Raw genomic sequence first — 17,327 nt, forward strand, 5'->3', positions numbered from 1 at the left:
TTACCTTCTATCGTCTTTTCCCCTGTAATTCTAAACCACTGAGGTTTTTAGAACTCTGTGCTGGAGCAGATATCGCAAATATATTTTAAGAACAAAACCCAAAATTCCCATACCTCTCACAATCAGGTCAGCAGCGGCAGACAGCTTGTCTACACTTGTCTGGACCATGCAGACGTATTTCCCAGCATGCTTCAGCTGGATGTTCCGGATCATCAAATCACCAGCTGAATCCTGCTGATAAAGTAGGGGAAAGTGGCCACAATTACTTTTTAATGAGCTCTAAATATCATTATCACATGAAGGACACTGTGACTAATGGATTTATTTTATACTGGCTGATGAAAACATTAGTGATGCAAGCCATGGCCTATTAAAAATATGTGAGCCTGCCTGAGAGATAACAACAGCAACATCTTCAGAACACACCTAGGACAAGACCTCAGGTGTCTGGCTTCTCTGTGTCTCTGGAGCAGTTTGCCATCCACGCTGGAAGCACTGAAACTTACGTAATAAAGCAGCTGCTGACCTAGTCCTGTGGGTTTCTTCAGATATGCCCTCAGCCTACAGCCTTCGCTGGCACTGCAGTACTTGGGAACTCTTGATTTGGAAAGGGGAGGCAAGCCCACATTTGGAAGCATCTGTATTTTACTGCACAACCCTGTCTTATAGGCATCATTCTGACTGCTCCCAGGTTTGAATTAATGAATTATGAGGACCAGACTCTCCAAGGAAATCTTGCATCACCTACTGTGGAACAGTGCTAATTTGTTTTCCAATGCCAAATGTATGTTTGATCAGCAGATGAATAGGACTAATTACATCCCGGTACGGATGTCTATGTGCCCTAGAAATATTTCTACATCATTCACCAACACGGGACTTTTAATAATTGTGAGGAGATGCCTCCACAGGCCATCACAAAGCTGGCATTTTAACTGAAGAACACTGCTACACCTTGGAGTTCGGTTTCAGAGCTCTGTTCATCAAACACTTGGAGAACAACTGCTTGAGCAAGCGAACACCGAAGGGTTCAGAGTCAGGAAGCTATTCTTATTTCTAAACCTTGATGGATGACAAGATAACATAGGTTATTTTGGCCCTCTTGTTATGCTTCTAAATGACAATAATATTGGATAATACTTAATGGTACTTAATATCTGGCAGGCATATATTACACCAAATACTGACATGTCCTGTGAGGTAGGTACTTTTATTATCCCTCCTTTACAGATGAAGAAGCTCAAGCACAAAGAGGTTATTCGTCTTTCCTAGAGTCACTTAGCTGATCAGTGGCAGAACCAGAATGTGAGCCCACAGAGTTTCAGGCTCCAGTCCCTACTCGTTACCAGACTGCTGTCCTATCAGCTGGAAAGATCTTATTCTCATTCTAAATGTGTACTTAGTTTTCCTCCTTGGTTTCAGTACAGCATATTACATATTTACCCACGGCAATGAAAGACACAGAACCGCCAAGAGTTGTAAACAGGATTAGAAGAAAGGCAAAAGCATATCGTCAAGAGAGAGCTTAAGTGTTGGGACTTAGTTGTCTGGGGCTGATCCCTGCTGTGTGACTTCCTGTGAGTCTCTTAATGTCTCTGGGCCTTAGTTTATTGACCTGTGAAAGAAGGATGCATTGCCTACCGTGCTAGCTTGTGAGAATCAAATGAGATTGTATGTGTATGTGAAATCCTGAAAACTGTGACACACAGGGTAAATTTAAACTAGTATTACGGACGGCTACGATCAGTTTTCCTTGTGAAACAATTATGTCAAAGACATTAAATCTAATTCAAGGAGATCTGTGAATTTCTTTTTTAAACCTGAAATCTATATTTCATTTGTAACACTTGGGTTCTCATCCAGATTCTACTATTTACTAATCAAGTCTTATAATTGCTAGTAAAATAGGGTAATTGCTACCATATTTCACAGAGATTCTGTGAGGATTAAAGAGCTGATATATAGGAAAATGCTTGATAAATGATTAGGCACTTTGCAAATATAAGTTATCATCATCATCATGATTATTAACACTACTTTACCTAAGACATTTCATGCGCTAGGACTTTGAACAGAGGCTTAAACAAAAAATATGCCTCACAAGGGGGTATGTGCAGGGAAAGTGGGAAGTCACAGTGGTTTAAAGGAAATGGCTACACTATCTCAATAATTTGTTTTATTCAACAAGGGCTTGAAGGTCAAAGAAACCAGTTGTAGCCAGCAGATTTCAGAGCACAGCAATCCATTAACAGAATTTGATGACTGTGTGGTTTGGAGTGTGCTCTCCTTATTTGCAGATTTTGACCACATTTGTGTTTTTAACGTAAAAGTGAAACAACAAGAAAAATAAACTCGGGATTGAGGTATGAGTCTCACAGAAGCAGACCCCAGTAACTTTCTCTTTCCCTTCAAAGTCATACAGACCAAACTGTTTACTGAGATCTACATTTATGTTCCTACCAAAGAGAACAAAGCAGCACTGTTGTCTGTTCTGTTCCTGACCGAACACTCAGAGCCGCTCAGAGGACAATGAAATAATAACTCTTCCGAACACTGCAATAGGTCGGCTCTCCCAAGCATCGACTGTACCACACTGACACAGGAAGCAGAAACTGAGAAATGGGCTTGACTTCAGAATTGCTTCCTTACCTCTTCTGTTATCCAGCGCTAACCCTATAGACACTTATGATCCTGGTGGCTAATACACTTAGCTCTCACAATTTGTAGCGCTGTCCCACATTTTGCAGTTACTTCTTAGCAATGGTTGATTGGTGCTAGTACTGGTATCACAAAAGAGACAAACACTTCCCATACAAAAGGCTAATGAGAGTGATTCCATGGACAGAGGTCTCGACAAAAGGTGGTCACTAGTGCTTGACTCCATCACGAGTATCTCCATCTGTGCCTCAGCCCTGGCTGACGTGCAGCCCGTCCAGCATGAAGTGCATATCTGTCTGATTGGCAGGACATCTATTTTGATTGCCCAAGCATCTGTTCTGATTGGTTGGTGCCCGTGCCATTCTGAGAGATAATATTTTTATTTTTTATTATCTCTTATGCCCAAGACATTTATTTTAGTCTGAAAACAAATATTCTGCTTAATCTATGAAGGTTTTCTCAGTATATATGCTCATGTTATTAGAATTAATGTTACCCTCCTTCAATGAATACAACCGTTAATGTTTCTCACATACTTCTTTTGTGGTAGGCATTGGGCTATGTAGTTTTCTAGACCTGAAGGTATTTAACATCCTCAATGCCTTTGTGAAGTAGTTAATATCACTCTCACTTGGGCAAAGTTATTAGGCTGAACCGTATCAAAGTGGTTCAGAATGGTTAATAATGGCAATTTCATCCAGCCTTCCTCAACCAGGACTCCAAGAGAGAATTACTAATGACTCGAGTCATCCACTGATGTAATGAATTAACTTCTGTCTCATGCATCTAAAATGGTACCAGTTGTATATGATCCTTGGGAGAGTTGACAAAATAGTTACTCAAATCATTTTTGGTGTTCTGTAATTCAGTGGAGAGGTACTGTTTGACAAAGGCAGCGAGAATGTAAATAGAGTAATAGCATTATCTTTGAGAGGAACATAGGCCCTCCACATATCATACAGATAATCTGTAAGCCTTAGCCCGTTTATTCCCAACATAACGGATGGGGGTAAGATGAGGTGAGTAAATCCGATTCCTGTGGGAGCATGAGGGATGGGAGGGCTTTTCAACACAGACTCATGCTTATATTCTGCTGTCTTTGATTGGACTCCTCCATGATAATAGCAGCCAGAATGAACCTGTTTTTTTTTTTTAATTTTTATTGGACTACAGTTGATTTACAATGTTGTGTTAGTTTCAGGTGTACAGCAAGGTGAATCAGTTATACATACATATATCCACTCTTTTTCAGATTCTCTTCCCATACAGGTCATTACAGAGTATTGAGTAGAGTTCCCTGTGCTATTCAATAGGTCCTTATCAGTTATCTACTTTACGTATAGTAGTGTGTATATGTCAACCCCAATCTCCCAATTTATCCCCCCATTCCCCGAATCTTCATTGCTAATAGGAGAGTAGGGCTATGTTAGGGCAGAACAATTTTTTTTAAAGATTTTTTTGATGTGGACCATTTTTAAAGTCTTTATTGAATTTGTTACAATATTGCTTCTGTTTTTTTTTATGTTTTGGTTTTTTTGGCCGTGAAGCATGTGGGATCTTAGCTTCCCGACCAGGGATTGAACCCGCACCCCCTGCATTAGATGGTAAAGTCTTAACCACTGGACCTTCAGGGAAGTCCCAAGGGCAGAAAAATTATTTTTGAGAATGATTGTGATAGATTCAAACTGTTTCCAGAGTTAACCTCTTCTTGGTGTAAGAGTTCAATGATGCTATGTGTATTTTATGGAAAGTAAGGCATTTTGAAAATTCAACGATTAGAATTCAAATTATCTGGAGATATTAAATAATCTGATCAGACTTTCAGATTCAAGAAAGAGAGCCCCAACCTCACAATGATAAGTCTTCTACAAGAGCCAAAGGGTGTTTAAACAGCAGCCTAAAAGCATCTCAGTAAACTGTCCTTAAGCTATTTTCTTCATCAGGTTCAATGGCATATGGTACAGTATGGGGCAGAGAACTTGGGATTTGAAGTTTGAAGCTGATTTCTGCAACTTAATAGCAGTGAGGGCCAGGTAAGCCACATAGCTCCCATTAGCCTCAGTTTTCTCATTCATACACAGTAATGAATAACTAACCTATAGGGTTAAGGATTATGAGGATTAAGAAAAGGCATGGCCTATAGGTGGCTCAATGAGCAGGGCTGCAATCATCACTCAAAAAGGAGCAGATATTAACCAAGAGTTTTTGGAAATAAGGTGTTTGAACAAAAGTTAGTCTAAACGACTCATCTGAGTCAGTTTTGAGACCTTTAGTTGCTGACTGCATTTCCTGGGGATAGTTTGATATTAATACTTACCCCTCCGACTCTTTCAAAGTGGTCCCCGTCTTTGTCAAAGTCTATCAGGTGTCCATTAAATGACCAAGTAAACACGATGTTTAGCGAGTGATCGTGGGTTACCTGGCATGGCAGAACGATACTTTCTCCAACAGTGACATCCATACTGGAAGGGGGTACCATTACCCTTGTTGGATCTGGAGAGTGAAAACAAAGCAAAACAACAAAGCCTGTGAGCTGGTGTGGAAATAAAACGTAGAATCCAAGTGCAGAATAAAATACTAAGGAGTTTTGCTTTATTTTGTCTTAGTCTGTGCCCGGCAAACCTTAGTCATCTGGGAAGCTCAGAGTCGGGCCAGGAGGTCATTTTTAATATGAAAAGATGAAAACACTTATTATGTGAACCTTCACAGAGCAGCAGAACTCAGCTGGGGAGCACTGGGGTTAGCTCTCCTAAGACACTTATGGAAGGGCCTACTGCTGGCAGACTGCTCTGAAATTATCTCTTCAAAAAGGTTTTTAGATCTCCCCAGTTTCGCTAGAAAGCAATACTACAGCTGAGTGCAAACAGGAAAATCCATGTTAATTTGAAGTTTGTTGGGTTTTTTTTCTATTATAAAGGTGATACATGTTTAGTATAGGGAATTTAGAAAATTCAGGGAATTTGAAAGAAGGAACCAAAACAAAACAAAACAAAATCCTACTTAGTTTCTGACTGTCCAGATAAAACCCCTATTTTCATTTTAGTATAATTTCCTCCTGTCTTTTGGATTCATAATTTTTCAGTTGTCTTGTTTTGCATTATTGTAAACATGCTACACATGTGATTTTCCTTTTTTCTCTACTTAATATAGGCTTATACCTTTATCCACATATTTTTATAATCTGCATAATATGCTGTTAATAGTTTCAATCACTTTGAAACTAGTAAACATTTTAGCAAATTTTATTATAATTATAAATAGTGCTGTAATGAACATCACTGACAAAATTATATGTATATATAACTTTTTTATTGAACAATAGTTGATTTACAATGTTGTGTTAGTTTCTGCTGTACAGCAAAGTGATTCAGCTGTACATATATATACATTCTTTTCCAGATTCTTTTCCACTATAGGTTATTACAAGATATGGAATATAGTTCCCTGTGCTATACATTAGGTCCTTGTTTATTTTATATACACAGTAGTGTGTATCAGTTCCTCCCAAACTCCTAACGTAGCTCCCGCCTTCCCCTTCGGTAACCATAAGATTGTTTTCTATGTCTGTGAGTCTTTCTGCTTTGTAAATAAGTTCATTTGTATCATTTTTTTAGATTCCACATATCAATGATATAATAATATTTGTCTTTCTCTGTCTGACTTTACTCATATATTACTTTTTTCTTTTTGCGGCACGCGGGCCTCTCACTGTTGTGGCCTCTCCCGCTGCGGAGCAACAGGCTCCGGACGCGCAGGCTCAGCGGCCGTGGCTCACGGGCCCAGCCGCTCCGCGGCATGTGGGATCTTCCCGGACCGGGGCACGAACCCGTGGTCCCCTGCATCGGCAAGTGGACTCTCAACCACTGCGCCACCAGGGAAGCCCCACATATAACTTCTTTAAAATAAGGTCTACTAATTCATTTTTAAATTCACCCTTTACATTACAGTTTTAATTGGGAACAGAAAGGACTTGCTTAGCCAAGATAGTTTATAAACTCTAAAACTACATTCACACATAGGTAGTCTCTTATTTCTCACTGAAATTGGCTTTCATAAATGGTGTCAGAGAATAAAATGGTGAAAAGCAATTTGAGTTAAATAAAAAGGTCATGTAAGTGCCTAAGGAATAAAATTATGAATTCAGCCATATTCCAGAAATTTCTCTGTACTAAACCAAGTCAAACAAAACCAACCAAACAAACCATAATAAAGAAGACAAATCAAAAGCAAACAAAAACAATATAAAAACAATGGTTAATCCCCTTCAACATTCACAGGATTGTGTCTCACATGCTGTGTGGCACATAAACATTTACTGAATGTAGCTCTTAGATTAAAATCTCAGCTGAGAATTTTGTAATGGAGTCTCATAGGAGACTTTTGATTGGTCTTTTTTTCCAACAACCCACCCACTGAAATTTCCTCTTTAAAGAGAGTATTTAAAACAGTTTTTCTACCCTTTTATCCAACTGTGGAAAGCAAGCATCTCAGGTTGTTAAAAAAGGAAAGTCTGTGTCCATAAATAGATTATAATCTAGTGGAGGGACATACTTTTGCTGTTTTCTGAAAGTAGGTAAAGCTCATGATGCGTGGATTGGTGTGCTTTTAGACACTGCTGAACGAATGATGTCCATGAAATGAGAAGTGAAAAACAGGTACTCCTAGCTAAGAGGTAATGGGAGACAAAAGTGTTTGTTTCAAAACCTGAGGCTTTTTGCAAGTCACATAATCAAAATGTACTCCATTGGTTAACTGACCCACAGGAAAAGATACAGACTGAGATTTTTTTAAATGAGCGAAGGAGTTGAGAGCCAATCACCTTAGTATAATGCTAAACAGAAAATCTAGGAATAGCTCCATTTGACTTAACATGTCATTTATCATTTTTTAATTTAAATTTTCACCTATAAAATGAAGATTGGAACATATAATTCCTGGACAAAATGATATATGTCTGTGGTTTGTATTTGGCAAGGTGTCACCTTATTCTATTTTAAACAGCTGTCCACTGATTTCACAATTTAGATTTTGATTTTAATGTACCTTCATTCATTTGTTGATCTATCTACCAAGCACTCATTAGGTGTTATAAGGATAACAGTGCCCTAGTACCAAGAAAGATAGAAAAAACTTATTTGTAAAAACTAATCGAGCCCCTCACATTCTAGATACCATGTTACACGCTTGACAAGGATTGTTTCATTTATTCTCAACAAATACGTAGTATTATCGGCTATTTAACAGATAAGGGAAACTGATACCTAAGGGTGGTTGAGGAATTATCTATTGTGCTAAGCTGACTCCCTTCATTTAGCTGAAAACATGATATCCATTCACAAATCATCCATGCAACAAGGCTAAGGGCATAATATAGCAATTTGCACTCTTGATTACGTGTAGTCAGCTGAGGATATGTGAAATGCAGAAGAAAGTCAAAGAAGGCCATGGGGTGAAGATGGTTTCAGAGGGCTTCACTGCAAGAGTAATCAAGTTACTGCCTTAGACAGGTAAAAAGAAGTGATGATTTTATGTCTAAAATGCCGGCTCTAGCTATAAGCTTACACATCACACTGATGAGTGCAGAGTCAAATGTCCAGGCTCAGGTCCTTAAAAATGTCTTGCAGTTGGCACCTACCCTAAAGCCTAGAGTCATATACAATTCTGGCTGACATTTTTAATTGACATTTGTTTCCTAAATAAATGTTCCTCCGTTTATGCACGTGTAGCTCTCTGGGACAGATTTCATTACTGGTGACCTCAGTTGCCTGTTAACCAAGGACCAGAGAAGTGCTCTACATCAAGGATTATGCTGGCACAGCTGCTGAGCCGACAGCTGCTAATTCATTACCTTAGCACTTGTCACCAATTCACATTTTGAGCCCTGAAGTACCAAGAATCAATGCAAAGGAAGACAAGCACTGTACACACCAGAGAGTTCTCCTTGGCACTAGAGAAGATTAAACTAAAGAGGTTCAAAACCTCATTAGCTACCTGGTTTTCTCAAATTGTATGCTTGTTCAGTACTCCTGTTTTCTGTGTTATGAATTCTGATGCTTTATACTTGATGAATTTCTTGAAATTTGAATACAAACACTGTACACAAATAAACAGATGGCTTCTTCAAAACAAAACTGTCTCCCCTCCTTTGGTTTTAATTCATTAAGATCAGGAAGAACCTATATTTACAACTTCTGTTCTGAAGAGTCACTCCAGCTATTGTTCTGTGCACAGAACTCTCAAAAGCAATTAGAACTCAAGATGTGAATTGATGTCTGGGTTTGGATGTAATTAAATAGCAACAATAAATAGGACCAACAACACTCCTAAACTTTCTAGCTTGTGGTTGGTTCATCCCACAGAGAATGATAAATTTAGAACTCCAGAGGATTGATGCTCAAAATATAAATATAAATATATATATATATATATATATTTACCAAGCGCTTAACCTTCCTAGAGTAAAAAAAATTCTTTTATGCTTTATAGTGTTTTCTATAATATCAAGAGGTCAGAAAGTAAACTATGCTTTGTTCTAAAGGTCAAAACAACCATGGAAGGGAGATTTAATTATTAAGCACTCTGTTAATGATTAGGTCAACAACTAGATGCATAATTTCTTACATTAACAATGAAATATCAGAAAGGGAATGTAAAAAACAATACCTTTTAAAATCATATCAAAAAAATGCCTAAGAATAAACCTGACCAAGGAGGTGAAAGACTTATATGCTGAGAACTATAAAACATTAATGAAGGAAATTAAAGAGGATTCAAAGAAATGGAAAGATATCCCATGCTTTTGGATTGGAAGAATTAATTTTGTTAAAATGGCAATACTACCCAAAGCAATCTACAGATTTAATGTGATCCCTATCAAATTACCCATGACCTTCTGCACAGAACTAGAACAAGTAATCCAAAAATTTATATGGAACCATAAAAGACCCAGAATTGCCAAAGCAATCCTGAGGAAAAAAATAAAGCAGGAGGCATAACTCTCTCAGACTTCAGACAATACTATAAAGCTACAGTAATCAAAACAGTGTGGTATTGGTATAAAAACAGACCTATAGATCAATGGAACAGAATAGAGAGCCCAGAAATAAACCCACACACCTACGGTCAATTAATCTTTGACAAAGGAGGCAAGACCATAAAATGGGATAAAGACAGTCTCTTCCACAAGTGGTGCTGGAAGAGTTGAACAACTGCATGTACATCAATGAAGTTAGAACACACCCTCACACCATGCACAAAAATAAACTCAAAATGGCTTAAAGACTTAAACATAAGACATGACACCATAAAACTCCTAGAAGAGAGCATAGGCAAAACATTCTCTGACATAAATTGTACCAATGTTTTCTTAGGTCAGTCTCCAAGGCAATAGAAACAAAAATAAACAAATGGGACCTAGTCAAACTTAAAAGCTTTTCCACAGCAAAGGAAACCATAAAACAAAAACAAAAACAAAACAAAGCAAAAAACAAAAAAACCCACAAAAAATGAAAAAACCTACAGAATGGGAGAAAATATTTGCAAGTGATGTGACCAACAAGGGCTTAATCTCCTAAATATACAAATAGCTCATACTACTCAACAACAGAAAAACAAACAACCTGATTGAAAAATGGGCATAAGACCTTGACAGACATTTCTCCAAAGAAGACACACAGATGGCCAGAGGCACATGAAAAGATGCTCAGCGTCACTAATTATTAGAGAAATGCAAATCAAAACTACAATAAGGTATCACCTCACACCAGTCAGAACGGCCATCATTAAAAAATCTACAAATAAGAAATGCTGGAGAGGGTGTGGACAAAAGGGAACCCTCCTACACTGTTGGTGGGAATGTATATTGATGCAGCCAGTATGGAGAGCAGTATGCAGGTTCCTCGGGAAACTAGAAATACCATATGATCCAACAATCTTACTCCTGGGCATATACACGGACAAAACTATAATTCAGAAGGATACATGCACCCCTATATTCAGAGCAGCACGATTTCTACTCCATCGACATGAGTGGATAAAGAAGGTGTGGTGTATATATCATACTACATGAAGTAAGTCAGAAAGAGAAAGACAAATACCACATGATATCACTTATATGTGGAATCTAAAATATGGCACAAATGAACCTATCTACAAAACAGAAACAGAATCACGGACATAGAGAACAGACTTGTGGTTGCAAAGGGGCAGTGGGGAGGGAGAGGGATGGAGTGGGAGTTTGGGGGTGGTAGATGCAAACTATTACATTTAGAATGGATAAACAACAAGGTCCTACTGTATAGCACAGGACACTATAACTAATCTCCTGGGATAAACCATAATGGAAAAGAATATTAAAAAATGTATATATGTGTATAACCGAGTCACTTTGCTGTACAGCAGAGACTGGTACAACATTGTAAATCAACTATACTTCAATAAAAAAAATGTAAAAAAAAAAACCTCACATACATTTAAAGCATGTAATAAAAATGTGGACTCTAACATCTTAATGTTTTTTGTAATCTCTTAAATTTAGAGGTTTTTTTTAAAGAAAATTATCTCTCATATTGAAGAAACACTTTATGTTCACTGTACTTTCTTTTCCTATTAATTTTAGCTAAAATTTAATGTTTAATTTTCATTTTTGTGTTTTCTGCTTTGCTCAAATTGCCTAAGGACAACATGTATACTTTTATAAAAACAATTATTTTTCTTAAAAGAAATCTGGCTGCACATATTCCAAGATGTTAACATTGATCAATTCTGAGGAGCAGGAAAAAAAAAAACAATTAGATGTATAAGTTGTAACATATTACTCAAGTCATATTATATTCTGACTTTCACTGTTGGAAGAAAAGCTTTCTGATTTCAGGCTTTTGTTATCTGTAACAACAAGTGCCTGTAGTTTATGGGATAAGAATTCCATTTTGATGTTGCTTGCCTTTTATTACATCAACCCTTCTGTTTCAATTTATAATTTCTTTACCTTTCCCTCACAGTGCCAAGCTATTCACTTGGTGCCTATCAAGGAAAGTGTTTAAAATGTGTGTTTTAGTCATCTTCATTCATGGGAGGTATACATCTCCTTTTGTTAGTGAATTTCTTAACTGTAATGGTTTTGATGATGCCTCACAGTCAGGTTGTGTCTTCTTTTTTACATTAAATTTTGTAGGGAAACTTTAAAAAATGGGATCCTTCAAAAACAAGAGTTAGTGAAAGAGCTGACAGTCAACTCACCTCAAATGACACCAAGGGGGATTGGATAGAGAACTATTTTTAATAGTCGTTAAAGGCCACAACAAAGACAGTTGATTAATGATCACAATCAACCTGGAGGGAGAATCTCTAGGGATGAATTTAAGCTCTCTGGTTGGTCATATTTTTTTTTAATAAAAACAAAACCAGTGCTGGATGTACTATTTTTCATCGATTTTGCATAAAACACACATAAAAAAGGGATGCCCTACCCATGAGATGAGACTCAAAATTCCCAGTGATTTCAAGCTGGACCAATTCTTTATTTTAGGATGAGATCTAGTAGGGGTAAAGCAAAAAGCTACACTTATAAAATCAACTACATAGGTTCAGGCTGGGGGAAAAACTGGGTTGGCAGTTCACATGGAAAACACTTGAGCATTCCAGTCTCAACATGGCCCATGCTGCTGCCAAAGAAAGCTAATGCAATCTTAGGCTGCATTTAATAGCATGTGGTATTCCATCTTAGAGAGGTAAAAATCCCATTATATTCTTCATTAATGAGACCACAGCTTACTAGGAACATCCTTTGGATTCACTGACAGATTAGTCCACCTAGGTTAGTGAAGGAGCTAATAAATCTGTAACAGTTAAAAAAAATGAAAATGTTTGACAGGAGTAAGAGAAATGAGAGGAGACATGAGACTGGTCTGCAAATATGTGAAGGGTTTATAGGCAGAAGATGAATTGAGCTTATTTTGTGTTGTCCCAAAGTAGAAAGCAACAGTACCTACAAAGAGGCACAGTTTGGCTCTACATAAAAGAGAACTTTCCAAATAATCTGATCTTATCAACAGGAAAATGGGCTGCCTCAGGAGAACATGCATCACTATTTCTAGAAGTATTCAAGTGGGGGTGGGCTCCATCAGAGAGGGTGTGTCAGGAGACACTGAAAGCCAGCCAGGGTAGATGAAGCCTGTCATTTCTCCTGAGAGTGTATGAATCCAAACCGCTTTCCCAATGCTTTCCTGACCACTCTCCTCACAGGTGATCCTTTCCTTGTGTAAAGCTTGTCAGCGTTAACTGTCTGTTCTATTTCTTCAACATTAAGCTTGAGCACTGTTGTGGAATAGCACTGACATATATCCCGTTTCTCCCTTGTAATCACGTTCCTGGGGGTCGGGGACCACATCTTACACTTTTATAAATCCCCCGTGACTAGCTCTGTCCCTACTCATGAGAGTCGGTTAAAGATTAATTGGGTGATGACCCATGAATGGTAGTGTTGGTGACTAACCAAAGTAGGGACTTGAACCTTGACATGCTGTACATTGGGAAGCTGTTGTGCTGTATTTCTTATTATTTATCCTGACTTAAATTGACTACTGAACAGAAAAAAGTAGCTACCTAAGGGCTCAATCACTATGCAAACTCTGACCCTTTGTCTGTGCTCATTGCTGATTTTTGCCTCCAAGGCCACATTTAGAATTTTTTCTTGCTTTTAGAAAATAATTCATTTGAAAAGTAATGTATTTAAAAAATAATTTATTTCGAAATAATTTCAAACTTATAGAAAAGTAGCCAGAAAAGTACAAAGAACTCACCTTCGCACAGACCCCTCCACTGTTAATATTTTATTGCATTTGCTTATTTCCTGTTCTTTCTTATATATAATAAAGATATGTAATATATATATGGTATTATCTATAATTTATATTTACTTATTATCATTAGTCTGTTTCTGAACCTTTTGAGAGCAACTACAGACATGCTATCTAATGGGTAGACATGCTACCCTTCAACATTCCAGTGTGTATTTCCCCAAACAAGAACACTTTCTTAATAACCAGCACAAAATCCTCCGAATAAGGAAATCAACCCTGGCACATCATCACTATGCAATTCAGGTCCCATTCAAAATTTGCTTTCTCAGTAATGTCTCTTTATCTTTTGGTCCAGGACCTTACCCAGGAATAAATGTTGCAATTAATTGTCATGCTTCTTTAGACTCCTTCAAGTTAGAACATTTCTTCAGTCTTTCCCTATCTTTCAAATCCTTGACAGCTTTAAAGAGAACAGACCTTACATCTTGTGGGATGACTCTCAACCTGGATTCATCGGATGTTTCCTCATGACCTGATTTAGGTCTGTATTCTCAGCAGGAACAACACTGAAACGCTGTGTGGTACCTTCAAAGTGTGTCAAATCAGGAGCTGTGTGATGTGATGTGAACTCATCTCAACACTGACCAATGACCATGATAACTCTAATCACAGGTCATGCTGGCGTCTGCCTGGCTTCTCTACTTTGTATTTAGCATTTTCCCCCTTGCAAATGATTAGCATTTTGTGGGGAGGTATTCCAAAATCACACCAATATTTTGATGCTCATTGAACCTCCACCTCCCAGCCTTAGGATCCACTGAAGACTCCTGCCTGAAGCAACCACCTCTCCGATGTTGCAAAATGGCAAATCTCCATCATTTCTTCTACATATACTAGATGACATTCTACTTTAAAAAAGAGCTTTCCTGGGACTTCCCTGGCAGTCCAGGGATTAGGACTCCGCAATTCCACTGCAGAATGAATATAGAGAATGTATCACTTTACTAAAATTGAAACACTCTGAGTTCCGCATTTCACGCCTGGGTGAAAATTTAAGTCAATACATTTATAAAATACCTAAGGCATTACTTAAAATTAATTAAGCTTTTGGAGAATAATTCATTATTAAATAGAATAAAATTTAAACTTAAATTGTCCAACGATAGATGAATGGATAAAGAAGATGTGGTATGTGTTTACAATGGAATATTACTCAGCCATAAAAAGGAATGAAATTGGGTCATGTGTAGAGATGTGGATGAACCTGGAGTATGTCATACAGAGTGAAGTAAGCTAGAAAGAGAAAAACAAATACCCTATATTAATGCATATATGTGGAATCTACAAAAATGGTACAGATGAACCTATTTGTAGGGCAGGAATAGAGACGTAGATGAAGAGAACAGACATGTGGACACAGTGTGGGGAGGGGAGGGTGGGACAAACTGGGAGGTTAGGTTTGACATAAATACACTACTATGTGTAAAACAGATAGCTAGTGCGAACCTGCTGTATAGCACATGGAGCTCAGCTCAGTGCTCTGTGACCACCTAGATGGGTGGGATGGGGGGAGTGGGAGGGAGGTCCAAGAAGGAGGGGATATAGGTATACATATAGCTGATTCACTTCATTGTACAGCTGAAACTAACACAACACTGTAAAGCCATTTTACTCCAATAAAAAAATAAATAATAAATAAACAGAGATTTAAGGCCAAAAACAAGGCATTACTTAATATTAATTAAGCTTGTAGAGAATAATTCATTATTAAATAGAATAAAATTGATTAATATTCTAATTCTTCTTCTCTGCTAGGTCATTTGGCTCTACATTTGAGAGCAGCTATCAAAACAAAACAACAGCATAGCTTCCGGTTTGTTCTTTTTCTCTGACTTACTTCTTAGAAATCCATTCTGTCAGGGAGTCAGGTAGGAAGCAGGGAAGGATGGGGTAGGTAAGGTCATCCTTGAGAAATCTAAAAGTCCTTTTGAGATTGCTCCATTATTGCCACTTTTGAGAGTGTGAATTCTTCTCTTTGTTGTATTTGCCAACTATCTCTTATGGGGGCAGACTTCCTCACTGTCTTTTTTTTTTTTTCCTCTGGCTGTGGCGAGCAGGGACTGCTCTTGGTTGCGGTGCACGGGCTTCCCATTGTGGTGGCTTCCCTTGTTGCAGAGCACGGGCTCTAGGCGCGCGGGCTCAGTAGTTGTGGTGCACGGGCTTAGTTGCTCCGCGGCATGTGGGATCTTCCCGGACCAGGGCTCGAACCCGTGTCCCCTGCATTGGCAGGCGCATTCTTAACCACTGCGCCACCAGGGAAGTCCCCCCTCACTGTCCTTCTAATTTTGGTTTGGAAGTTCATCTTATAAGGGAGTTTCTCCCTCCTCGTGAACATTCCTCCCTATGTGTGGTTGTAAAGCCCTGAACAGCTTATGGGAAGGGTTTGCTGTTTACACCCCATGGGGGAGCAAAATATAGGGCATCCCACCTTATATTGTACAGGCCTGGCTCTTGTTTCCTTAAGTGGCCTTGCTGCTCACTCTGGCCATCAATAAATTCCCTTTAAAAGTTCTTAAATCTGAGAATTCCCTCTCCCCTACCCTGCCCCTGTTTCCTGGCAGGGAGCCAAGATCCAGGCCCTGACTTAAGGCTTAGGCAGCTTTACCTGCCAAAATACCCAGATGAAATAAAATATATTCAGTGTAAAATCATCTAGATAATATCAGGCATCTATGTATTTGGTATTTGTTTCCAAGTCTCCATTTTGGTTATAACTACTACTCTTTTGGAAATCTTTTAGACACTTCATTTCTTTTAGACATTTACTTTTCACTTAGATTTGTTTTGTACTGAGCAGCTAGGCCTGTGATATGAGAATTTAGAAAATTTTAAGACAAACGGAGGCCAATTCTCTTTGTTTATCTTACCTCTCTTTTTGTTAACACAATTTAAATCTGATTTTGTTGAGTGAAAAAGTGAAGGGCCCAGTTGAAAAGAAACCAATGATTTTATCTTGGCTGAAGACAAGGAAACCTTCCCATTTTGGGTGGTGGAAAAACCATAGCAATGGCATAGGGCACTTCAACGAGTCACGGTTTTTATGCAATCCATGCCAAGAAGCACTGCCACGTAGTACTGTGACCTGGTTCTTTGAACAACTTGTGCACCTTGACAAACAACACTGGAAGAAAACATACGGCAAATTCTGACCCCAGTCGGATTGAGCAGAAACTGGAGCCTTCTGTAAAGCAATTTACAAATCACCCCAGGGCAGAATGCTTACGGATCTATTTTCAAGGACTAGGGAAAAAACACAAAGCAGAGCTGTTTAATAAGCCTGACTGCCACAAGTGGAAGCTGCTATGCATGAGTCAATTGAGGGTGGCCAGGTATAGGTACTTGGGAAACAAGCAGTCAAATGATAATCAAACTTATTAGATTTGCCTGGTCAAAATGTGTAGCGTAAAGCACCTACTTAATTATGCAGACTGCTCTCATGCCACCCGGTTGCCTTTCAGGCTTCCAAGTCAGTGACAAGATTAATAATGACTTTCTGTTTTGTCTTGTTTTGTTTTAAATAACCAAATTATCATTTATCTTAAAATCATTCATGGTCATCTTGTTTGCTCTTTTTATACCTGCCACCAGGGCAAGCCAACCTCCTGGGTTTGGATTTGTGCCATGTTTTAGAAGCAAGATTCTCAGTTGGGATGTCTTTCTAAATGGAAAGAATTGTCTGCAGGTATGTAAGTGTCCACTATGAATAAGAATATTCGGCAAGCAAACTAGAAGCCGTCACAGAGGTAGAGTAGGATATGCTAAATTTGCCCTCTCATATTTTCTTTGTGACGCTTTCTTTAAGATTTAAAA

At 38.3% G+C, this 17,327-nt stretch overlaps 1 protein-coding gene across 1 annotated transcript in view; it reads right to left on the reverse strand.

The window, feature by feature from the left end:
• Nucleotides 1-17,327, reverse strand: part of CNTN4 (contactin 4) — a 326,783-nt gene that overhangs the window by 25,378 nt on the left and 284,078 nt on the right. The window contains exons 11-12 of the mRNA XM_060163881.1: nt 4,976-5,151; nt 114-231 (exon numbers count right to left, since the gene is read on the reverse strand). Of these exons, the coding sequence (XP_060019864.1) occupies nt 114-231; nt 4,976-5,151 (294 nt within the window). The remainder of the gene's footprint in view (nt 1-113; nt 232-4,975; nt 5,152-17,327) is intronic.

Source organism: Lagenorhynchus albirostris, chromosome 10 (genome assembly GCF_949774975.1).
Source record: "Lagenorhynchus albirostris chromosome 10, mLagAlb1.1, whole genome shotgun sequence".
Taxonomy (NCBI): domain Eukaryota; kingdom Metazoa; phylum Chordata; class Mammalia; order Artiodactyla; family Delphinidae; genus Lagenorhynchus; species Lagenorhynchus albirostris.